Raw genomic sequence first — 25,461 nt, 5'->3', positions numbered from 1 at the left:
ACAAAAGGAACTTAAAGAGTAAAATTATTTTTAATTGAAGCACAAGTCCAAGCCTCGAAAACTAATAACAGTTTAAATGGGTTCAGGTTGCAGATGTTGAATCCATTCAGTCCTTGTCTTAAAACAGATCAAACAAATGGTGCTGGCTAATAAAGGATTAAAATGGCATCAAGGACCATTTATAACAGTAACAAAAGCTACACCCATGTGGGGTTTTGAGGGTTTCTTTTTCTTAACCCACCCACTGGCATAGATATCATATGTTACCTAGATGCATATTATTCTCAAGATGTTCAGTTATCTCTGGAATTTCTCTTCCATTATTGTTCAGTCTGTAATCTCAGTAAGATCCCCAACGTTTGGCCTGCACTGCCTGAGTTAGAAGATTGCTCCCAATTTTCCAGTTAGGTCAACCAAAAAAATTAAGATATGATAGAGGGTCAGTGGAAAAAATTCATATCAAAACAACTGCTCACCATGTCATTATGACAACCTGCTGTAACAAATGTGTTTCTGTTTTAACTTATGACAATTAATTGCTAAAAGTAATTTAATCTGACAGTGGCAAGATGTTGAAAGACTCATGAAGATGTCATAAAAGTGACCTTTCTGCCCATGTGCAACCAAAAGCCATTTTTAACAAGGAGCCTCAAAAACAGTACAACTTCTTTTGTACTTTGTTAATTAGTTATTGATTTGAAACAATGCTCTGCCAAATATTGTCAGATTAGCTAGACGCCAGCAAGGTCACAAGTGTGACAGTCTAGTCGTGATAATCTTATGGTATATAAGAATTCTTTTTTTCTGAACCTTTTGTTCCAGTATCCTGAGTATTACATTTCCTGGCTTTAGCATTTGTGCTAATTTAAAATACAGCCAAGCTGTCTGTTATGCAGTTGAATGTTTTGAGTAGTTAAAAAATTATACTGCATTAGAAGAAAATTGCTAGTGATCTGATGTCTAATGATCTCTGGCGTCGGCAATGCACCACTGCCGCAGTGCCAACGCCCTCTCTAATTTGAGTGGAAAAGAGTCTGTTTTAGTAAAATGGTCAGTGTGAGGGAGTCACAGGGTTCAAGCAAGGGGTAGAACAAGCAAGTCCTGAGGTTGTTTAGCGACTCATCAGGATCAAGGATAACTTGCTATCTTACACTATTGTGAAACAAAAATTAACAGAGGTCGGTCTGCGCGGGAAGACTGAGAAGCAGAATTAAGGCTTGAGTAGTCTAATATGCAACTTCAGATTATTGAAAGTGAGAACCAGAAGAAAGCACAAATCTGAATGTCAGATTGTGTTTAGCATCTGTTTGAGTAATTATTTTATAAGATAATGGCAGTTACTTCAAATACGATTAATTATAGTACCCTAAATATTAAGGCACTTCAGCAAATCTTTATAGGTGTACATTAAATAAATAGTAATCAGTTTACTTAAAGCACTGAACATTCTATTAGGAGAAATCAGATAGCTTTGAGCCTGTTAAATCTTTCTTTCACTTAAATAATTGTTTTTGAGTGTACGTAATAAATAGAGACAGAGATGTCAGGAGGAAAAATACAGGGCAAAGCCATTCTATTTAGTTTAACTCATATAAGAGATATAAACTCTGTAACAGAGACTTTACAGCTGAGCTTTGTTCTGAAACCATAGCTGTTAATGAAAATACTAAGTTGTTGTTTTACTTAAATGTGCTGAAGTTTGTTAGATTCATTGTTTTCTGTGGCGGGGAAATCTTCATTTTTCTTGGCCAAAATGCTATTTTTCTTGCAATAGCATAGTTAAAAATAAAATTGTCTGTTTCTCATTACAACATATAAACAGGTTGAAAGAAATGGAAAGTAAAATAGCTTTAAACACTTTAGTAAATAGAAAAGTAACACTTCTGCATGACTTCCATTAGGAGTTACTGAAGGTTTCAGATGCATTCATTTCAAAAGAAATTTTTTGTGTTCAGAAAAATGCATGTAATAATTTAAACAAATGGCATGATCTCTCTTTGTTTCTTGTGAACATAATTCTTTTTGTAAAAGTATTGTGCTCATTTTTATTTACTTGCCCCCTCAATTAATCTGTTAATTTCCAGAAACATGGCTGGGATGAAAGACAGCTGCAAAGATACAACCTGATGGTTTGTTGAAGAAATGCTGTTTTGTTCCCATAATTTGATCACACAAAAGCCTGTCTTTGGTGATGTTTGCTACTTTAGTGTTCTGGGTTTAGCAGTGGCAGTCGTTTTTCTCTTTCTTGGTAGCTGGTACAGTGCTGTGTTTTGACTTTTGGGCTGGGAACATAGCTGAAAAAAATGATGTTTTGGGTTGGCCAAGGACTTTGTGAGTCTCATGCTCTGCCAGGGAGGAGGGGAAGCCAGGAGGTAGCAGAGACAGGACACCTGACCCAAACTCACTGAAGAAGTATTCCATACCACAGCACGTCATGCCCAGGAGGTAACGGAAAGTTATCTGGAAGGGGTAAGTGGACTGCAGGGTTGGAGGAGGTATCGGTCAGTGCTTTGTCTTCCTGGGGGGGGTGAGTTATCAGTCACCTGGTGATGAGGCCTTGTGATTCTGTGATTCTGTGATTATTGGTGGTAGTAGTGATTTGTGTTATACCTTAGTTACTAAACTGTTCTTATCTCAACCTGAGAGTTGCATTCCTTCTGATTCTCCTCTTCATCCCTCCAGGAGTAGGGGGAGGGCAAGTGGGGGGGGGGGGTGGGGGGGGGGGTGAGGGGGGTGAACAAGCTGTCTGGCTGGGGTTAAACCATGACATTTAGGCAGAAATATGTTGTGGGCAGCATCTTGATCACTGGGATTAAGTAGTTTGGAAAGAAAAAAGTATGAGGAGACATGAAAAAGCTGATGCAAATGTAGAGATATGTACCAGTAGTACTGTGATGAAATGCAACTGCCCCACTTTTTACGTATTTTGACTAATTGTAGTCTCTTTGGCGAAACTGCTGTGTTTGTTGGTTAAATTTGAGTATGTAAGTCTATCTGCAGAGGTTACTGGGTACCATGCTTGGGGCATTGTGGCATCATGCAGATTTTCATGTGAAATGCACAGGTATTTGTCAGTATCAGTGGTACAACTGTGGAAGCAGGAGTGGCCCAGGGACCTGTTATTGTGTCTCTGGTCTGATGAGCTTCCCCATGCAGGATTTCAAAGCTGTTTGCCAGAAGATGCTACTTTATGTTCAGGACTCTTTCACCTAGAGCCCTGCAACTTACATGGACAGGGGTAAAAATACCAAAAATGCAATAATCCAAAAGCCTGTCAGAGACCAAAAAAGGAAATCAGTTATTTTTCTTCTAAAGTAAAACTTTCATTGATTCATTTCCCTCCTTCCTCCTATTCTCTACTCCTGCACCTCTTTCTTCTCAGTGAGTCAGCAGTGTTCTTATCCCCAAGCTAAACCAGATAAATGTCATATTTGTGTTTATTTACATTCTTATCTTAATTACAAAATAATTAGCTTAGGTGATTCTACAGCCTGGTCAACTCAGAAACAATACTAAAAAAAGAAAAGAAAGTTGCAGATATTCAGGGATAAGGTCTGTTTTGAAGGAAAGCTTTCAACTGTTTGCTCTCCAGCCCAATAGGGAGCAACCGGTCACTAAGATAAAAAACCAACCAGTCATTTAGAATACCAACACACAAACTTTTGCTGGAGATGTTCATTAAGAGCCACTGAGACACTGATTTTGCCTAAATTTTTCTTATTTTTGGTCTGCTTTCCTGCACTTTACCAGAAGACGACTGGGTGGTGATGACAGGACATGCCAGACCCCAGCAGAAGTAATGATAGGGAAATCCAGACTGGAACACCACCCTCACAAAAGTTGTCTTACCCTGGCTGACAAGCAGAGACTTTAACCAGGGAAATGATGCCATAATAACGTTTGAGACTTAATTAATTTTGCCTGAGTTCTGGGTTTACTTTATAAACTGCAAACCAAGTTACAAAGTCCCTTTCAGCTCAAAAAGGGGGCCGACAAGAAACCTAGAGAGGGGCTTTGGACAAGGGCCTGTAGGGACAGGAAAAGGGGGAATGGGGGAATGGCTTTAACCTGACAGAGGGGAGATTGAGATGAGCTCTTAGGCAGAAGTTCTTCCCTGTGAGGGTGCTGAGGCCCTGGCACAGGTTGCCAGAGAAGCTGTGGCTGCCCCATCCCTGGCAGTGTTCAAGGCCAGGTTGGATGAGGCTTGGAGCAACGTGGTCTAGTGGGAGGTGTCCCTGCCCATGGCAGGGGGTTTGGATGTCTCTTCCAACCCAAACCAGTCTGTGATTCTATGATTCTATAAAATAGTCAGGGCATTCAAACACAGCAACCTTGCAGTAAAAATCATTCACCACACGATTAAACTGAGCATTTGCTGGATGGAGTTCTCACTGATTGAATAATGTGGGTAACTGTTGCTGCTTTCTTTGGTTTGTTTTCACATGTATCTGCAGCCAAACTAGCTGTGCTTGACTTTCAGTTCAAATGCAAATCTAAGAAATTCCACTTGCAACACGAGCCTTTTAAAAACAGGTCTATATTCTGGTAACATCTGCATGGTTACTAGCATGGCAGTGCTCTGAATGCATCCGACGACAAAATGCCCTTGCCAAAACCAAAGTTCAGTGTTGGGTCAGCAGCGCATTAATGCAGCTGAGACCAGTGGCACCTCTCTGAAGAATTTCTGTGGGCACTGATAACTTCATTCAGTGGTTTCAGGACATTGTTCACCTGTTAAAATATTACAAATGAGAATTTGGAGGCAGGTCCCATGGCTGGAAGGGTAGAAAGAGGGTTTTGATTTTCACGGTCAGCTTGTTCTTCACTGAGCAGAGATGGTTGGAGAACTTTGGAATGAGGTTTGAGGGTTTTTTTAATTCAGGAGTAGCTCTAGGTTATTGGTGGGGAACTGTATTAGTGGAGGGCCTTAGCTGGGAAAACTCTTCTGACTTGGATTTGCTTCGTTTTTTTCTCTTGTGTGCAATAAAACTGCATATAAAAAGCAAAAGTAACTCCCTCCTGCTGCCCAGAGGATGTTAGGATCCAAGCTCCCTCTGTTCCTACATGTATATAGCATATCTCTCAATTTTATTTCCTGATCACCATCACCAGGGAAAGCCTATCTTGCATCTGAAGAGGGAAAAATGGGGCAGGATCCTAAGTTGTGTTGGATGGTAATTGTGGTGGGAGCTGGGGAGAACAAGGCTCCCAGGGAGGAGCCAAAATACAAAACGTAATGAACCTGGCTAGACATTGTCAGTCTTGCATTAGCTAAACCCTGTAATTTTAAACCTCATCTCAGCAGTCATGCTGTAACAAAGCACGGGTACCACTGCTTCCTCCCACAGCCAGCTCTTCATCCCCTTTGCACTAATGCTGACAATTTAAATATTGTATCAGTCTGCCCAATGCATTTTTGTTACGTGTGTTAGATATTACACATCTCGTGTAGTACTTGTTCATTTAGCATGTCTGTAGAGGACTGCTTACTTTCCTGATAAATTGTTGGGAGTTTTGGTGGTAGAACTACTCTCTAACTTGATGTGACATGTATTTAACAATGATATGTAAGAGTTCTGGTCTTCCTTTCTGCTGCTGATTCTACGTGCATTGCATCTTTATTACTAGGGTATCATTATCAGTACTGGGAACATTTCCATCTATTCAGAATCACCTCAAATAGATCTGGGAGTAAGTCTGAGATGCGCAATATGAAAAGTGCAACTTTAAGTTTCTTTAGCATATGTTCCAAATAAAAACAGCCTTGGCTTGCTACTTATATCTGCAACTCCACAAGTGACCAGAGTTAGCTATTGTGATACCTGGTCTCTCCTGTCTCAAAATTATCTGCTGTCTTACTGCCACAGCATGTATCTTGTCACCATGTCAGAAAGTGCCCTTAAAATGGTAATACAGTGTTTTTTATTTCCCCAGTTATTTCTGGAGATAAGAAGAAGAGGTTGATGTTGTTACATGCAAAGACTCTTGGTTTAATCCCTTGCTAAGGTCATAAGTAAGGAAAAGTACAGTGTGACTGATTCTGAATACATATGAGCACAGTTGTTGAATAAAATAACATCACTTACCAATAATGCATTTACATCATTTTAATGTTGAACCTTTGCAGATTCAATTCTCTATGTTTCCATAGAGCCACACCAGACACTGGTGACCATGAACCTGCTCTGCCACCTACACAGCTGATCAAATCCTGCTGGGTTTTGTTTTACTGCTTTTAATGCAGTAAAGTATGCAAATAAAATACATACAGAGCCCACAGAAGGAAAATGTGTCCTCCATCCAAACTTTCAAAGCCAAAGCTTCAGTTGTTGATGATTTTATCTCTTTTTTTTCTCTGAAGTTCTCTCTCACTCAACTCAGGATGCAGCACCTAAAATAACTCCCTTGGCCTGCTGCTCATTCTCCATTGTCCATCCTTCCCAACACTCCTGGCAGGACCTGCTAAACTGAATTTCAGGTGCATATTGTCAGGCTTAAGTTTTGGTATAAATTTGCCTCCACTGTCACTTTTGCTTCCTTGTCTTCTCCCCAAATCACAGCTGCTTTGCTGCCAAGATGATCTGGATGTTGTCATCTCATCTGCTCTTCTCTGCACCCACCTTTTGACTTGTTTCAAAGGGCTGAACACATCCTAGGTAATCCATTGCCACCCTTCCTGAACATACAGTTACTGGCAAGAGCCAACTTCATGTAGACACTTCATGTGTGTCTACCTCCATGTATCTGTGTAGCATACAGACTAGTTACTCATTAGTAGCATGCGCATTAGTTACCCATTTCAGAAAGTAGAGCAGAGGCACCATTCCTGCTGTTAGTAAAATGTCCTGCTGCCTTCTGGGGTCACCTATCAGGATGGAGTAGAAAACATTTAAGAAATATCTCTGGAGGGGTTCTTTCAACTGTCGTTAAAATGGTAAATATGAATTTAAGGTAAATGGGGTGCTTCCTAATACATTGGAATTTCTCCATCAAAGATCAAATCTTGTTAAATGGCCTAAGCTAGACAACTTGAAGTCTTGTTTTCAGCTACTCATGCTGCAGAAAAACATTAAGACGAGATCTTTGCTTCCGTGCCATTCCTGTTTCTGCCTTGCCTTACTTTCCTCCTCTTCTCTGGTTATAGTACCATAGTTGCTGTCTTTAGGGGGGGAAAAAAAAAAAAAAAAAAAAAAATCACATTCTGGCTGGGGTTTTTGGCTTCTTTGCCTTCAGAGCATCTTGGACATTGACCTGCACTGAGGTTTTGAAGCTTCTCTGGTGATAATAAGCCATCATGCGGTCTCTTTATGTCCCACCGTATTGACACAGGTTTTGTCTCAAATACTTGCAAAAGGAGTGAGGAAAATGCTGTGGGTGATGGGCATCATTTCATACTTGTAAGGAGTCTCTTGTGGGGAGGGGAAGAGAAGGCAGCTGTTAGAAAAAGGTTGTGAAATGAGGGAATGTGAAGGGAGTGCAGTGATGGAAGGACAAGAGGCGGACACCAGAGCTGTGGTGGCAAAGCCCAAGTGCCAATCGCTGGGCTGTTGGGTTCTCCAAAGGACTGAAGAGCTGTTTTGAGCTACGCTGGTATTAAAGCAGGTGGCAGAGTTCATCCTGACTTACTGGATACCTAATCAGACCAGAGCATCAGAAATCACGCCATGACAGGAGCATGAATTAAAATCTTCCCCATTTGTCTTCAGCATGCCTTCTGGTTTCTATATACACATACATACATATGTATACATACATATGGTAACTTGCTTTTGAAAGTGTTGCGTTCTAAAAAGTTTCCAGTGAAATCCATTTAATTTTTACTGGGTCCGTTACCTAAGGGTGCTGCAAATGGCTTGAGTCAGGTTATTATAATGAAGAACTTCATACCAGCAGGAAACAAGCTGTATCCCTTCGCTGTTCATTTCAAACTTTCAAACATACGATTTTCTTTTAATAGAACAGAATTTTCTATGCAAAAAAAATATATCCTGTATTGCATGGAAGATACCAGTGTTAGCCAGTCACCACTGAAAACACTATGGATTTTTTTTTGGTGACAGACTGCTACTTCCAGGTTGTATTTTTATATTGTTATGTATCAATTTTAATTTGATGATTTTTTGGAACGGTTGAGGGAGTATTTGATGTCTCCAAGGAAGGTCTGCAGATGGGAGACCTGAGCCTTCTCCCTTTCTCTGCCTCCCAGCTAGTGTGCGGTTCTGTTCTCCTGTATTTAACACATGTACCATACTTGTTTACAGTAGCTCATCAAGCTGGAAGGAGAAATTGTTTTGCTGTGATAAGCAGTAATTATAGAAACCACCTTCAAGTAAATTGTTAAAAAGTTACTCAGTTGTGTGGCATATTTCCCTATTTGTATGCATTTCACTTTTCACTTGTCGCAAAGAAAAAATGTGATTCCAACTCCTTGATTTAAAAAAGCAAAGTAAAAGGAGAGAGCTGTCACCGGAGCTTACAGCTAATTTGATTTTCCTCATTTGTTTTCTTTGAGTTTTGATGAATTAGAAATTTAAGCTGGGTTCTGAGTTGCTCTGCCTCAGTGAAGTGGTTCAAGGCTTCCAGCTCTTGCCCCGTCTGTAACTTTCCAGCAACAGATTACTTTTTTAAAAAAAATAAAAAATAATTAAAAAAAAAGGAAAAAGAAAAAAAGAGTAAAATTTGGCACTGAAACAGGAAATATGTGAACCTGTCACAGTAAGCAGTCTCAAAGGGCAAGCTGCTTTGCAGGAGCTAATTAACCTTAGGAAATAATTACACAAATATGCAAATGTTGTTTAGATAATTCCATGTGTTATCAACTCAGGTAGTCCATCATAACTGCAGACCTTGCAATGTCTAGGTGTTAGAATCTGGCATAGTTGATAAGGCTGCGGTTGCTGCATCACTTCAGCTTGGTATTTAACAATTAATGACTGTGATATTACATTAGTAAATTCAACCTGGTTTTTTGAATGCAACAGAACATAATACCATATTCACTGTGTGCACGCTGCTTATCTGCCTATTCCTAATGGCTCCAGCCATTAAAATGTTGCATACCTTTCAGCAATACTGGAAAAAGTGACAGACCAAAATCTGTGGTCTCTTCCTTCACTTTTCTGCACAAAGGATGGCACAAGAATTTACCCAAAATCATTTTGTTTTTTCAGGGACTTAAAAACTATTGCATAGATATTTTTGTATCTGAAAGATGGCTTTCCCAATGCACACTTTTTGAAACAAGATGAGGAGGAGAATTTTATAGCTACAGTTAATGCAAATTATACAACTACATGGACATTATATACAATAATGCAAATACATAGACCTCGAAACAATATAGTCATGGGCTGCAGTTCATGGTCTAAGGTCCTCACAAAACTGGGCCCAGCTGGTCTTGGCTGGAGCTGTCCAGGATGTCCCTAACCCATGCCAAGACTTGAGCTGAGGCCATGCAGATCGGCAAATAGCAACCTCTTCGCTACCACAAGATGCTGCTTCAGACAGCTGTAGGAAAGGCTTTAGCCCTAGCATATTAAATGGCTTCATATATATGAGAAACATGAATTTATTAATCCTTCTCATACTATTTTCACAGACTATACTGTTAAACTGTTTGATTAAGCTTTTGATATTGAAAAGGTCCATATTAACCATTTATGATCATTTTCTGAGCAATTGCAATTCGGTTTTAAAATTTTTTCTTTAGACATGGTTAAGAGATAGTGTTTAAAACATATTGACAAGGAAAAAAAGCCTTTTATCACTAGAAAAAATGAGTCTGTTCTTAAACTAGTATTTGTGAATACTCATCTGTACCACATGAAATAATAAATTTTTATTCGATTTGCAAGTGCTTGGTGGTTGTTTCTCATTCCAAAGGAATATGTAGATGTGGCTAGAGCATCTTTTTGATTAGCCCCACTCACCTGTCGCTAACTAAATCAGAAGATAATATCTTGCTACTTATATTCTTATATAGTGCTTATATAGTAATATTCTGTATTACTTTTACAGATGCTCCTTTTTTTGCAGGATCCAGAAATGTGTGCTTCCTCTGGCATTCAGGAAGAGGAATAACTATAACACCAGCAATGTAAAATTCATCAGCAATACTTGTGTTAAATGATTTTAACCACCTTTATCTCCAAGGCAATCTTCAGTGGGATTTGCTGCATGCCAGTATGACAGGTGTTAAATATCTGATAATTTCCGTAGCATTGGTAGTCACTGATAGTAAATGAGGTATTATTCGTTCTATTTTTATGGATGAAAAGAACTAAAATGCAGGTATTAGGAAAAAGACATCTCTTCATGTGTTAGTGAATTAAAGGGCAAATCTTGGTGTTCTGTTAAAAACGGAGGCACATAAGATTGTACATGATGGGAGTGCAGGTAGAGGTTGTAACTCCTGTGCTCGAAGCATCCTCTCCATCCCCCACCCAGTCACCACGGAGCTGGAGTGCAGGACCCCAGTTACGAGGTACCTGATCTGCAGCAATCAACAAGTGACTGGTTTGGGGTTACTTTGCGTTGGTTAAGCATCACACGGAGGGATGCCGTTTCATATAACATGGTTCTTAATTTTGTTTTTATTTCTAGTTATATATTGGGGGGGGGTTGGGGAGAGGAGATTTTCAAAGGGTGGAGACCCATAGGGATGACATGCACACTTCCAAAGAATCAGACACTTATTTAGACACAGAATTACCAGTTACAGATGATCAACTCTTAGCAGCTGGAAATCTAAGTTCAGCTTTCCCAGCACTTTTCCATCTCAATCTATTTTATAAATGAGAATGCATTCAGCCTCAGCTGCCTTCTGCAGTACATACCATGATTTCTCCGTTCCTTTCTCTACAGCCACATAGATGATTATGTAAAGCATGACCAAGAGGCCTCTGCTTTATCTAGTAACTTAGCAAGGTGGTATATAAGTGCATTCTATTCATCTGCAGTGAAAAGAAGCAAAGCAAGAGCCCTCTGAAATTGTCATCTTTCATACTGAAACTGCAGCATCCTGCCTCATAATTTGACCCAGGCCAGGCAGAGGAGGTTAATCCTCATGGACCCAGCACAGTTCAAAGTACTAAGGAGACCAGCCATGCTCTGCAGTCAGCGGTGCCCACTCCCACAGCCAGATGTTTCTTGTACAGACACAGGGCTGGTTTATTCTCCATCTGAGTTGTTTAAAATATGGGCTTGTTATGGGGGAGAAAGTAAGCAGATGCTCTGAAGAAAGAGCTTTTCATCTAAACATACCCGACTCCTCCAACCTCCTTCTCACACATATGTGTGTTTTTCACCTTGTTTAGGGTTTTGCAGAGTACATACAGCAACACAGTTTGTCCTGACTTTTTGTGGCTTTTCTTCACAAGGAACAAAGGAAGCTGTAGTTGCAGACTATACCTAACTCGTTCTAGCTCATTTCTTCTTGCTTTTGTAGAATCCTGTTGAGTCTTCGTCCTGGACTGTGAAGCTGTGCAATTAATGATTTGTTTTACTAGACTATTGGTTATTCTTTAATTGGTAGAAGCTTTTTTGGGCTGAGTTTCTGATTTGTTCTTGCTGCTGTCTTAGTCTTGCGGAATCCCTAAAATTGTGTGCTTTTCCCAGCAGCAACTGAAATAATAAATGCAAAATGCCCAAAAAAGCAATGTTAAGTAGAAACAAGCTCTGCTTTTTGTTAGAGTGTTAAACCTGTACAAAAATTGCTGTTTAGAGAATTAATGGTAACACTGTTATTTAAAAACAAGTTATCACCACATTTAACTAAATCTTTTAGGTAGACTAGTCATTTAAAAATTCTGTCAGTGCTTTAAAACACCTTTTCCATACTTATCATAATTAAAGTACATCACTTTTCAGTAGGAAACTCCAGTTCAAGTTGCCCTGCAGCTTTACGTTAATAACTGGACTGTCAATCATATTTTCTTTATGAAATTCCTTTTTAAAAACTTTCCTCTCTCCTCACCTCCCTTATCTATGTCTACAGCCAAATTTTAGAACAGGGTTGAAAGAAAATAAGCCTTATCTCATGTTGAGATGGTTTACAATAATTTGGTACATAGTTAGCTGAAACTGAGTTCTGTCATAGTCAAGAACAGAATCTGTCCACAGTTAAAAAGAATACCTTCAGTGCTTTTTGGCAAATTTGATTAATATGTTTTAATCGCTGCTACCTTAGAGAGAAAAGATATAAAACCACATAATGGTTTTTAAAGTTTTGAGTCTAGGTCCATGAGGATTTGTAGCCATCTCACTCTTAAACTAGGCATGACAATTGAAGTAATAGCCTAAATCCACCACATTATTTCATTGTCTGTCTTCCCATTGATTTTAGACACTCGTAAGAGCTTAAATTCCCAAAACTTGAGTTGCGGGATGGAACTAAGACCTAAATCAATTCAACATTCTTGGTAGAGTTACAGTAATTCACACTATGTAATTAGCATTTTCTGATTGCCAGTGGCTTTTGCTGGTGTGTGCTTCACTTTCCCCAAGGAAATGAGGCTTTTGTGGTCTGCACCTGAGTCACCTAGGGGTGTGCAGTTGTTGGTCGAGCAGGAAAAGGGATGCAAATCTTAGAAAACATGACCTTAACTGATCAGCTCTCTGTGGCACAGGAGAGCCCGGAAAGTGCCTGCAGTGTTGTGCTGGAGGTGTGAAATCCTGGTGGGGCAGAGGAGCTAGCAGAGCATCTTACTCTTGTCACCTGAAACTAGACAGGTTTGTAGTTACGACATGGACAGCCTGAGAAATAAGCAAAATATCAAGGGGTACTGGGCTTTCTGAGAGCCTGTAAGCTACATCTGGGAATGCACAACCCCTGTGTTTGAGAAGTGTACATGAAAATCAGTGCAAATCACTGCAGCACCTTCAGTGACTGTTAGGTTGACTGGCACTCGCGCATTCTTGTTCAGTAGTAAGAAAAAGCAAACCCATAACTGCCAGAGACTAAAAAATAACGGCTAATGTGTAGGCAGTCAAGAAGTGTTTTATCTGTGCTATGTCTCGTGGACTGCAGGTGCAAAAAGTAGCTTTTGAAAGATGCATACACCATAATTTTAATGTTTGGCAGATTTCTATTGGCCCATTATATGAAAAAAATCTAAAGACTGGAATTATATTGTTCCTACATGCTTTTATTTGCTTTATAAGACCAAGGCTTAACTACTTTAAACAAACCCATCAGTGAACAGTTGGCAAAGAGTTGTCAAAAGAATGAAAATCAAAGCAGTGGCTCATAATTTCTTTGAATGCCTCTGTTTAGCTGAATTGCCATAATGGTATTTAGACAAAATTTTGCAGATGCATAATTTTTCTTGTATTTATTAAAATAAGCTGCAATAAAACAACAATTTTACTGCCTTTAAATTACAATCTTAAATTTATTTAGACAAATTAATCTGTTAAATTTTTGACACGGGAGTATGTTCATTTGAGGTTTGTTTTAACAAAACATTTTAACTTATAGAAAAACATTGCTTTTAGGCAGAATTGCCAGTTTTTAAAAGGTAATTGTCGGAAACATAATTTCTTTCTGCAGGATAATGGATCTCCTGAAGAACATGCAATTTATGTTTGGGACCATTTCATTTCCCAGTCAGCTGCAGAGAACGTGTTTTTTGTTGCTCACAGTTACGGTGGACTTGCGTTTGTAGAGTTGGTAAGTGTGACTTCTCCATTGCCTTCTTTCCTGAAGTCTTTCATAGATTTCCTAAATTCTTTCCAATCACCATCTTGAAAGCAGCCACTTAGGAACAATTTTGAACCAATGGTCAGATGCAGATCTGTGAGGATTTCTTTGCAACTGGAAGGCCACTGCATTTTTCTCTGGTTTTGGGTTAAACAGTGAGGTCCCAGGTGTTCATGAACCTGAAAGACAAAAGGAAAACAAAATGCATTGAATCCTTCTTCTCCAGGCTGGGTGCCAAAAGGCAGCACTCAATGAGTTTCTGGTCCAGGGCAGAAAGACTGGAGGTGAAGAACATACAAGGACAGTTTTAAAGTAAAGTCACACTGACAAACGCACCTTTTTGCATGTAGAATGAACATGAGTGGAAATTTGGGAGTTTTACCCAATTTTGTAGTTTTTCCACAAAGGTCTGTAGAAGTTGCTGGGAAGACTTTTTTGCCATTTATTAGGCTTGGATAAACCCTGCAGTGATGGTGAGTACTCTGCTTGGTATGAAGCTGCCTTATCCCTGATGCTGGAACTGCTGAACATCCAATTTGTTAGTCTTTCATCCTTTTCTCTATAGGCATATGTGTTGACCCCATATGGTATGCAAAGTTGCCTGTTGAACGTGTATACAATTCTTGGAGTGCAATTGTAGTCTCTTTACTTAACCGTGAAATGCTGGTGTAACCATGGTGTTACACCAGTGTTTTATTTTATTTAGTTTAATTTAGTTTAGGTTTAGTTTAGTTTCCAGTTTATTTTATTTTCCAGTTTTACTGAAGTAAACTGAAAGAAAAAAAAAGAGTCCTGTTAATTGTGGAAACATAAATTGCAGAACATTGCCATTGGTTTTATAGACACAGGAAGCAGCAGACGTGTATGTTCATCTTTGTAGCACATTAGTTTAGTCTAACTGAAAGTCAGTAATGTAGTTCCTTCCTGAATGTAAGATGAATGTCTTAGTTAAGAAAAAGCATTCATGAGTATTTTGGTTTTTATCATGTGCTGTTCTAAGTAGCAAGAAGAATCCAGAGCAGGACCATTTTTATTAATTTTAGAACTGAAAATTTTTGTTAGCCTTTTTCATTAGTAGAGAATAAAGTGGTTTTTATTTTCCTTCTGCTTCCAGAAGAGTATTTTTTAAATATGTATAACATGCACAGGTTTGAGACCTGAGAACATTTCAGCTGATCATTTTCCACAGTAATTTATTATCAGGTCAATAAATAGTCTCTAAACTAAATTTTCAAGAGACCAAATTAGTGAAGATGAATAATTCCTTCTATAACCACAACTTTGAGCAAGAAGTGGATTACATTTGTGGGCTCCTTGGGTGCAGTGAAGGGTAGGGAGCATCTCCTCTGTCTTGGTTTTCTTCAGCTGTGATTTTCAGCTGCCCTGTGTATTTCAGTCCAGGTTATTGTGGTGTGCATTGTCTGTCCAAAGTGAAGCATTAGCAGAATTTCTGTTGGTTTTGTAAAGACACATTGCCTACAGATACGTATGCTTAGCACAGGGCAGGAATAAAAATCAACTGGAGACTTTTCTCAGTGTTTCCTAAACAAAGTACTTATTCAAAGGAGGCTTGGAGAGTTTTTCCGTCACATTTCAGTCAATGGCTTGGGGTGGCATGGGTAACAGATGACCAATGTGTCATTCCCATTTTGCCTGTTTCTCTTGTCACACTGGTGGATATTCCTTCACTTTTGTTCTACTTTAATATGAAGCACACAGATGTTTCAGAACAAGACTTGACTTTTGACCTTGGGGCTTCCAGGGTCAGGGTGCTCAGGGCCTGTGAAATTATCACAAGCTGAGCTAAAGTTTTTATCCATCGCAGGAAGCAACCAGTAAATAAGAAGTTAAAAAGGAGCTTTGTCAGAGAGACAAGATGGTCTCAGTAAGGGTCAGCTTCTGTAGTCTGCTGTCTCTGCAGGAGATGCATGCCTGAGAGGAAGAATATAATATAAAAACCATTGGCACATGACATATCTGTCATGCAAAACCAGACCTGAAAAGTATATTTAATGTAGCCTGATTGTTTTTTAAAATGAAAAAATAAAAATCAAAGGATGTTAACACCTGGTTTTTGTAGAGATGGTTTAATATCTGAGCTCTCCACTGAAAGCAGTGTGATGAAATATTACATACACTGTAGAGATACATACAGATATCATTGAAATAAACCCTGAGCTATTTTATTGCAGTGCTATTTTTTAATATTATTTTGTTATGATCTCCTTTCACTTCAACTTTATATCCATATGGCACTTAGCAATTGCAAAGAGCTCAAAAAGATAAAAAGAAGCAGCTGATGGCCAATTACTGTCTTATGACAAATACATATTCAATCACTTCACTTGCTTTCCTGCTTTGTGTGGGGGAGATGATGAAGGTGATAAAGCAGCTTGCCATGTAGCTACTGTACCATCTCTATACTTGCTATGCAAGAATTTTGGGTCAACCGATTCATAAAATTGTAGGTTACAGTAGTAATGGGGACCTGTTGCACAATTGCTCCTTATGGGTCTGTGCCTCTTACAGGAGAGCAGCTTGGAGCATATGGGTTTAATTTAGAGTGAATGTTTCTGCTTAGTCCCTTTGCATTTTATTGTGCCTACAGGGAAAAAGAAAACAAGCAAAAAAGTAAAAAATCATTTGCTTTTTCAGTGAATATCTTCTAAATTCGCCTTGCTGCAAGGTCTGTCCTGATCATTTGCAGTCACCTGGATCACAGAGATTCCCCGCTCATCACCTTGTCATAGCGTGGGGCTCTCTGTGAAAACCTGATAACCTGGCACAAAGAAGAGAAACCCAGAGAAACCTGATATTAAACAAAGACTTGACTGTGGTTATTTGTACCATCACATGTAAAATTGGTGTAAAAGGAGGAGAAATTTGTTAGAAACCTTTGGTGGCCAAACCTGGTCTTCATTCCAAATTCCATCTCACCGTAAATATCAGGCTATGGTTTGGAAGTCCTTCATTAAACCAACCAGTAAAACGTAGCTGCAGTTTTCAAATACGTGCTACAGTGTCTAACATTTTTATTGGTCTTCGCAGCTTTTTACTCTACATATTTGCATGTCTGCCATTGTGAGATGTTAAGAAAAACAGATCTGTAATATCATGCTTGAATGCACAGAAACTGTTTACCCAGTTACTTTAATGTAGGCACACAATTTCTGTACCTTGCTGGGTCATAGATTACTAGGGGAATAATTGAAAGTGATTGAACATGTGTGTGGAGTAAAGTTCCACCACTAAATGTAATTAGTTGTATTGTTTATAGCTTGGATTATACATGTTAATCATAAACCATATGCTAAAATGTATCTTAATATTTAGTAATTAAAACTTTGTGTAATTGAGGTTTTAAATTAAATCTTCATCTAATAATATCCATACCTAAATTACTTTGTGAATACACAGCACTAAAAATAGTTGTTGGGTCACTGAGTTCTGCTAATTACCGATTTGGAAAAACTCAAGGCATGATTCATGAACACGTCTCAGCTTCTTACTTCTGTTATCTCTTATGTGTAGTCAGAGATTTATTTTCAGAAGCAGCTTGCTGTAGTTGATGGCAAACTGTGGAACTTTCCCAACTCCTAGCTCATAATAATTTTATGAAATTTAACAGAAAGTGAGAATTTCAAGTTGACTAGAGTCAATTTTATATTTAGTTTACAGAAAATAAGTTTCTGGTACAACGCCTCCTTTGAGGTTTTTCTGCCAAACTTTGTGGGTTTACAATTATTTTGCTTTAAAAAGAATGTTTTTCCTTGTCATTGGCTGCATGAAAGACCCATGCAGGAGAAAAGATAATGTCTGTCCCCATGCCTTTCTGAGGGCTGGGCCTGGCTGCACATAGAGGGGGTGGAAAAGGTGGTCCTAGGATGCTGGGTGACATGTAAAACTAGCTGTGTCCATCACTGTAGAAAACACATGACAACCACTCATTTCGGAATCATGAGAAGAATTGTTAAATCTAAGCTTTCAAAATTGTCAATTAGGTATGCGGTACCCTGAGATTTTGTCAGGATTTCTCCTGCTTGCCTCTTATATTCGTGAGACCTTAGGTTTTGTGTTTACAAGGGTTTCATAAGCACCTTACAAACCAGAAGTACAGCTTTTTTTGTTTTAATTTTAGTTAAATAATATCTTTTTTAAAAAAGAAAAAATGACAACATTGGGATCGTGAGAAAATTGTGAGAATCAGTAGTGGTATCTCCAACTTATAGCATTCATACTGCTGTAAAAATACAAAGTGCACTGGGGAATGTAATAAATTAGGAGAAGGAAAGTAGGTTCGTTGTCTTTGAGCAGATGAGAAACTATTCATTATGGTCTTTGTTGGCTAAAATGTTGGATGTATATATTGACAATTTGCACAAAGGTGCAGATAAAAGCATGTCTGTGTGTGTGTTTTTAGGCAGCTTTGTTAAAATGAGAGCCCTTAAAACACTCTGTTCAAATTACTGTATCCACTGTAGTGTCCTAATTCCATCAAAATCAACCAATTTTGTCCATTTGAAATAATTTCAGGTCCATCATTTTGAGATACACTCTGCAATACACTGCCACTTCATTCTGTTGTATTGTGCTGAGTACGGCAAGGACCTGACCCTGGCTAATGCTGATAGGTGCCATAATAATAACAATGATGAACAGACACCTGCTGAGCTACCTGGGAGTCTCTGAGGCTGCATCAGTGTTCTGGCACAGGCAAAAGGCAATTTAAGAGCCTTAATGACTGGGCTTTGAACCTGTCATTAGCTTTTCGTTAATTTAATTTCCTGACATTTCAGATTGAATGGGGTTTTATATTTGGTTTTTTATTTATATATGCTTATATAAATATATCTGTCTAGTTCTTTTTTGTATTTAGTTTGGCTCAAGAAGTGATGAGCATAGAGCGGGTACTGGGGATATGCAACTTTTAATTCCGCTGGCTGACGTATTAAATTGAAATATATCTACTGATGCGTGGCAGAAATAACACAAGATCTGTGATGGCTGTAGGAAGAGAGAGCTGGAAGTAGAAAGCTGAGAAGCAAAACACCTCGGTGACCAAGATTCGTATTGTGAAGGATCAAAGCAAAATATCACTGTGCTTCAAGGGTTTGTGGGCATTAAACTATTTAAAAAAAAAATCTAAAAAGAGGACATTCTTTAAATGCTGAATGTCACTTGGGAAGCCAGTAAAGGATGCAGTCTTGCAGCTTTATGGGGACTTGGTTATATATCCAGTCTTTGGACAAATCATCTCACCCAACTGTACCTGCTTTAGGTTTCACCTTGTTCTGGGTTGCACACTTACACTAGCATCTCCTTGAGCCAGGTCTGACTGAGGTAGGGACACTCAGAAAAAAGTCTAAAAGTAAAAATGGTCTTAATTCCATTTGGTTATTTATTTCAGCTGTACTTCATTGTGCTTCTTGGAAAAATGCTAGTTCATCTGGAGAAGGTCAAATAAGAAAGGAGGATGAGCAAGAAGAGCTAATGGAGAAACAGAGGTAGGCTGTGTAGGAAGGGCTGGACAGGACTAGGGTCACTTGCCTTGGGGCCGATTTACTTTACTATTTCTGTTACTGACACAGGCACACAAAGTAAGTATGCACTAATGAAACTGGCTCCTGGCATGAAGTGGTGAAGTCACTGTGGGTATTAGAAGTAGAAATAAAAGGATATGATACAAATTTCATTACAGTTGGGTGCTGCCTGGCTAGTCATCTGCATTTGTGCATGACAAGTGATCTCATCGACAGGGAACAGCAGGGACGGAGAAGCCCTTGAATATGCTTCACTGCTGATGCCTGTAAGTGAATGACCCTATAACACAACTAAAGAGCCAAACGAGGTCCTGTGATTTTTTTGCTCTTTGTATCCCAGGCAGGGAAACATAAATGCCAGGTGGCATGCTAGTGAGATTAATCTGAGATAATTTGAGATATTTGGGAAGATTAACTCAGTCCAGAAGAGATGCAGGAAAGAGGTGTCAGTAGGCTCAGAGCGATGGAGAGCCTATTTTACTAAGCATGATGAAGGATACTTAGATGTGATGTGATGCCACATGATGTCCTACCTGCTGTGAGCATCAGAATCAAAATAGCTGTAGAAACAGTACACAACACCCTCTAGGCCTCTGAGTCTTAATAAGAGCTGTGTAATCTGCTAATGCTCTTATATTAACTTTGGAAGCTATTGAGGAAAAAGAAGGATCGGCATCTATTCTGTAGTTGCTACAGAAGCAGTTTAAAATCATGGCTTGTTCAGCCTGGCAAACCAAAGCTTAGAGGGATTGGTAGCACTCTGCAAATACATTGAGAGAGTAAACAGCAGGGAGGGAGAGCCATGTAAGCCAAAGAACAATGTTGGCACAGGAACAAATGGATTAAACCTGGTCATGAATAAATCTAGGGTGGAATTAGCTTTCTCACCATTGGATGAGGAAGGACTGTTTAGGAACAGGAGAACCAGGGCAGAGCTGCTACCCAGAATGACCTGCACATGACCATAATGGTGAGGGTTACATGAGCAATCAGCTAGGATCACTGGTCCTTGGAGATGCAGGAGTCCGTGTTCCTATGAAAGCTAGTATGTTCAGCCACAAACAATTGGACCCAGTTTGGATCAGTTTTTCTGGAGTCAGCACCTCTCTGACTCCAGGCTCACACTGCTAGAAGCACAGAGTTTGAACCAAAATCAGGTAAAAAACCTAAGCACCAGTGTTTGCAAATAGCTCTTTTCCCTCCTTACTTGCTTTTGGAAGTAGCGAATTCATTTCTGCTAATGTTTTTCAAAATGCACAAACTCCAGCTTGCAGTCGAAAGCAACAGGGATCACAGATCCTGCAGTGAGGGGTTGCAGTAGTAAGGAAATTAGATTATTTATTGAGTAAAAAATAGTGAAGATCTTAATACATGTCACTGTCTGCTGTACTGGGAGCAACTTACTGATTGCATTTGGCTTTCACTGATACATACATACAAAAAATATGTGTGGTAATGGCTTTAACCTGACAGAGGGGAGACTGCGATGAAATCTTAGGCAGAAGTTCTTCCTCATGAGGGTGGTGAGAGCCTGGCACAGGTTGCCCAGAGAAGCTGTGGCTGCCCCATCCCTGGTAGCGTTCAAGGCCAGGTTGGACACGGCTTGGAGCAACCTGGTCTAGTGGAAGGTGTCCCTACCGTGGCAAGGGGTTGGAATCATTCTGTGATATTATATATATATATATATATATACACATATATATATGTACACATACGTGTATTTATATTATATACATTTATATGCATATACTGCCCATTTTAACACATAGCAGATAAACATTTTAGGCCCTGTCAGCCTAAATAAATAAGCTGACAAGGGTACACTGTCATTATTATTTCACTTGCTACCATTCATCATTATTATCTATTTGCATTGCGGTAGCAATCGCATAGTAGTTCCTTGTCTTGAAGAGCCTGCAGTCTGAAAGGATCATGTAACAGGAAGAGACAGAGAGATGATGAATGATTACCAAGCAGTTCAAGAGTACCACAGCTGCATGTCCTTTATCATTCTTTAGTGTTTTAGTTTAAATTAGGGGGAGTAGGCATCCCCTTCCTTATTTCATCCCCCGCCCTCCAGCCTTGCTACTGGGTAAGAGGATGGCTACAATGAAAGCCCAAGCATTGGCCACTTCCAGAAACAGGCTCAGGGTTGGAATATTCATCCCTCCTCATTACCTTGTTCTAGACAGCTTGCTCAGCCTCATTACTTTTTGCTTCCTCTTAATCATTTGCTAATGTAGTATCTCATGCTTCACTCAGCTCAGTTCGTGGTCTGAGTGCCTCTTCCCCACTTCTTCAAACAGGAGAAGGGCAGTGTTTCATGTACTGGAAATGATACACTGAGTACTAATTGCGAGCACTGCATATCCTCACTTAGCATCTCGTTGGTCCCTTCATATTAATTTTCTAGTTTCACACCAAAGTTGAAATGCTAATTATAAAATGAACAAAGAACTGGAGGTAGGTAAAAGTTAGGGTTACTTGGAGGTCCAGTTACTCAGCAATACGTGTGTGTATCCTAAGGAGTTTGAAGGTTGAAGGCAAAGCACTTCTGCATTTCTTTGTGAGGGTTTTCTGGAGCTGCCTCTCGCTAGTGGTGTATTTTTGTAAATTCTTTGCGTTAAGTTCCATGCACTGCATGGTGAACATTTATTTTTAGATTGCAGCATGAAGAACTTTCTGATCTTTAGCAATTGTTCTTGTACGTCCATCCACTTGGTGCCCCAAATATGTATAGCTAGGGCTTCTTCTTTTTTTCTTCTTTTCCTTTGTATGTCTGAATTCAGTGCTATTTGTCAACATTTCTCTGGTAGTATGCTGAGAATTGAACTCCATATTATAAGTACAGTTGCTATAATTAGCTCAAGGTGAACTTCAGTACTTTTGCTCAGCTGTGCAATAAATATTCTGCTCAATAAAGCCAAAACGGTGCTAAATTTTTTTTTATTTTTTTTTCCCAAAAGGTTTATTTGAATTTGGTACCTGCTAATGCACCCCTCAGAGTATTTTAGGGGTCTCAGCTTCCCTTTCCTCAGTGACACTGAATGTAGTGATGACTTCCTCCCCAGTAGTATTACTTCACATTCTTCCAAATTAGACCTAGCTACATTGTGGCCCTTGTTGCACAGGATAACAAACTAGATTGTCAAAACACTCCCTTCTGTGCTACAGGCCTGTGAATTTTGGAAGCTCGTTTTGAATTTCTTTCATGCCTTTCTTCTCTTGGCAGTTTCTTCCATTTTAATGTCACCTGCAAATTTAATTAATTCCAGATCATTAATGAAGATGTTAAATAAAACCATATTTGGCATCTATCCCTATATCTGATGAGAAACTTCCTTCTGGCTCAATAAATTCCTTTGTATTAGTATTCTTTCCTGCATTGTTTCAACTTTTGTTGAATTCTGTGAGACAGTATACTTATCACTCAGTTTATTTTTCATTTCAAATTCTAGCTCTGAAAGGAAAAAGAAAAAAATAGCCAAAGCACAGGATTGTGTTCAAAGAACACATCACTCATCCTTTCAGTTGTGCGGTTCAACTTCAGCCCTAGAGCCTGTCAAAGCTGAAGGGGAAACGTCTGAATGCAGCCATCTCCTTAAAATGTGTAGAGTACACTGTTGATCCCAGCAGTCAACTCCAGGACCCAGGGCAATTGGTTTTCTGTAGTTTGTTGCCTACTAATTTCCTCACGGGCTGCACAAACTTCCCAGAAGTTACAGGTTTTTATCTCTAGATGTGCACCTCTATTTTCTGCCTGAACTATCTCATGCTCATTAGAGCTCTTCCAGACACTTCTATCCTGAACCTCTAAGTACCTGACACTGCACACTGTTGCTTTATCTCCACTCCTCTGATTTTAGTCCATTTTCAGTCTTTTTTGACCTTCCAAAGTTAATTACTGAGATCATAGAATCATAGAATCACAGAATGGTTTGGGTTGAAAGGGACCTTAAAGCTCATCCTCTAACCCCCAGCCATGGGCAGGGACACCTTCCACTAGACCAGGTTGCTCCAAGCCTCATCCAACCTGGCCTTGAACACTACCAGGGATGGGGCAGCCACAGCTTCTCTGTGCATCCTGTGTCAGGATCTCACCAAACCTCACAGGGAAGAACTTCTGCCTAAGATCTCATCTCAGTCTTCCTTTTGTCAGGTTAAAGCTATTTCCCCTTGTCGTGTATGGGTGTATGTGATGCTGACAATACAAGATGCTAGTACACATGCCGTCCTGCCCCTGAGTCCTGCTGCGTAAATATAACATCCTCATCTCCTGCTTTTCTGGACAGTTTTACTAGCTCTTCACCCCATTCCTGCTGATCTTAAGAACACTTTGCCTTCTTAATCTTGTAAAATCTTCTATGAGTTTACTTCTTCATTTTTGTTTCGTTTAATCCACCTGTTTCTGGGTCTCACCAGCAGGTGCCTGTCAGTGTCCCTCATCTGCTGCAGATGCCTCTTTTCTGACAATGGTACATCAGGACAGGAAAATGAAATACTTAGAAGACTACTTTATGTAGATATGGTTGTTGCATCTATAAATGGACCTGTGTTGGACTGACTGGAGGTTCAGACAACATGAGTACTGTTGGTTTGCGGTTGGGGTTTTTTTCCCCAGCAGGTGCAATATGGAAAACCCCGGCATTTTATTTAACTCTGTAGGTTGTTCCTTATCGCTCCAGATTGATTTGGAGTGCAGTTCAATACTGAAGATTTTAAAACATATGATATCATAACAGTCTAAAGGGATTCAGTTTCTTTTTGAATGTATATATAATGATAAAAAAGAAAAGTGGGAGTTTAGGATTTGCTTACACAATGAAGAAAGTGGAAAAATCAGACATTTTATTTCCTGACAGGTCTTGTGGTGCATTTAGCTTATTTTATCTGAAATATTTAAATTCTAGTTTTGCTGTGTTGGTGGGGGGGGTGGGGGGGGGGAGTTAAGGGAAAAATAAATAAGGGAAGTCTTACTATTAATTCATACTTCTTCTGTGACATGATCATATGCCAATAAGACTGCACAAGTGTATTGTGTTACTGTTAATTTAAATGTTAATTACGGTGAAAAGTATATGTAGGGCTTCTGTGTGGAATGGTAGAGATTTTATAAGACTTTAAGACCCGGTTTAGTGGATCAACCAGGGGAGCTACAAGTTAATAATATATTAGGCACTGCAAATCCAGGTGGAGTTAAAGGAATCTGAACATACTCTGGTGAAGAGAGCGCTCAGACTATGGCACTGTAAGAAGCAGCTGGAATTTGCATTTTATCTTGGAACTTTCCTTTCTTTAATCTAGTGAAGATATGTTACATAGCTCTTTCAGTATATTAGTGAGGTATTTTAATATTAATAATGGCATGGCTACCAGTATTTGAATGTTAAAATAATCCTATTTAAGGGCTTTGCTTTAATGTGATATAAAGTAAAAATATGTAAGTAGGTTTTACACACATATTCATTGAGAAAAATGTGCTTTAGACCCTGCAGAACTGAACTGAGATTTTAATGAAAGCTTTCAAAATGTTGTAGTTGTATTTTCTCATAAATACATGAAAAATAAATAGTTTAATTAGTTATTTTTCTCTTTTCCATTTTCCAGGCCAAATTAAATGTGAGTCCCAGTGTTAGGATACAAAATGCATGAGGTTTATACAAGCTTGATTAAGCCAAGGCATTTCATTTCCTTGTCAATATGTGGATCCTATTTTGTCCTGTCATGTCTCTAGTCATCTGACAGGAGTATTATGCCTTTGTGCTATGAAGTTAGATCCTAGTGTTCTTTAGAAGCAAAATTTCTTCAGAGGACAAGTTTTTGCAGGCTTTCTTGCTTGTTCCATTGTTATTCTCCTTTCTTTCCCCATCTCTTTTCCAGGACAGATGATGAATAATATTTAGGAAATCATTCCCCACAAGTCTCCATGGGAAGACATGTTATTTTAGCAATTTTGACATAGTTACCAAGTACTTAGTGAAACTGTAGGGTCCTGTGGTCATGAATATTGCTTTGTGGACCGTACCAAGTTTTATTAAAATTTCGAGGTGCTTTTGAAGTTTTAATGTTACGTGCCAGTTGCTTTGTCTAAGAGCCTAAGTGTTTTCTTGAATTCCTTTAAAATATAGTCTAAAATAGTCAAGGGTATAAAAAATATAATATTCTTTGGCAGAACAAATCTCAATCAAAAAAGCGATGATTGTGATATTAGGTCTCTGGTAT

The 25,461-nt window shown here is 39.1% G+C and overlaps 1 protein-coding gene across 2 annotated transcripts in view; it reads left to right on the top strand.

Moving 5' to 3' along the window:
- ARB2A (ARB2 cotranscriptional regulator A) overlaps positions 1-25,461 on the top strand; it is a 290,622-nt gene that overhangs the window by 161,701 nt on the left and 103,460 nt on the right. For both annotated transcript variants that reach the window (XM_061364339.1, XM_061364340.1), the window contains exon 8: positions 13,550-13,669. In XM_061364339.1, coding sequence (XP_061220323.1) covers positions 13,550-13,669 — 120 coding nt within the window. The remainder of the gene's footprint in view (positions 1-13,549; positions 13,670-25,461) is intronic.

Source organism: Neopsephotus bourkii, unplaced genomic scaffold, assembly GCF_033783945.1.
Source record: "Neopsephotus bourkii isolate Nb327-2 ecotype Australia unplaced genomic scaffold, CSIRO-AGI_Nbou_v1 NB_1232, whole genome shotgun sequence".
NCBI classification, from domain to species: Eukaryota; Metazoa; Chordata; class Aves; order Psittaciformes; family Psittacidae; genus Neopsephotus; species Neopsephotus bourkii.
The sequence above is the reverse complement of the archived record's forward strand: the minus strand, read 5'-3'. Positions and strand labels throughout refer to the sequence as shown.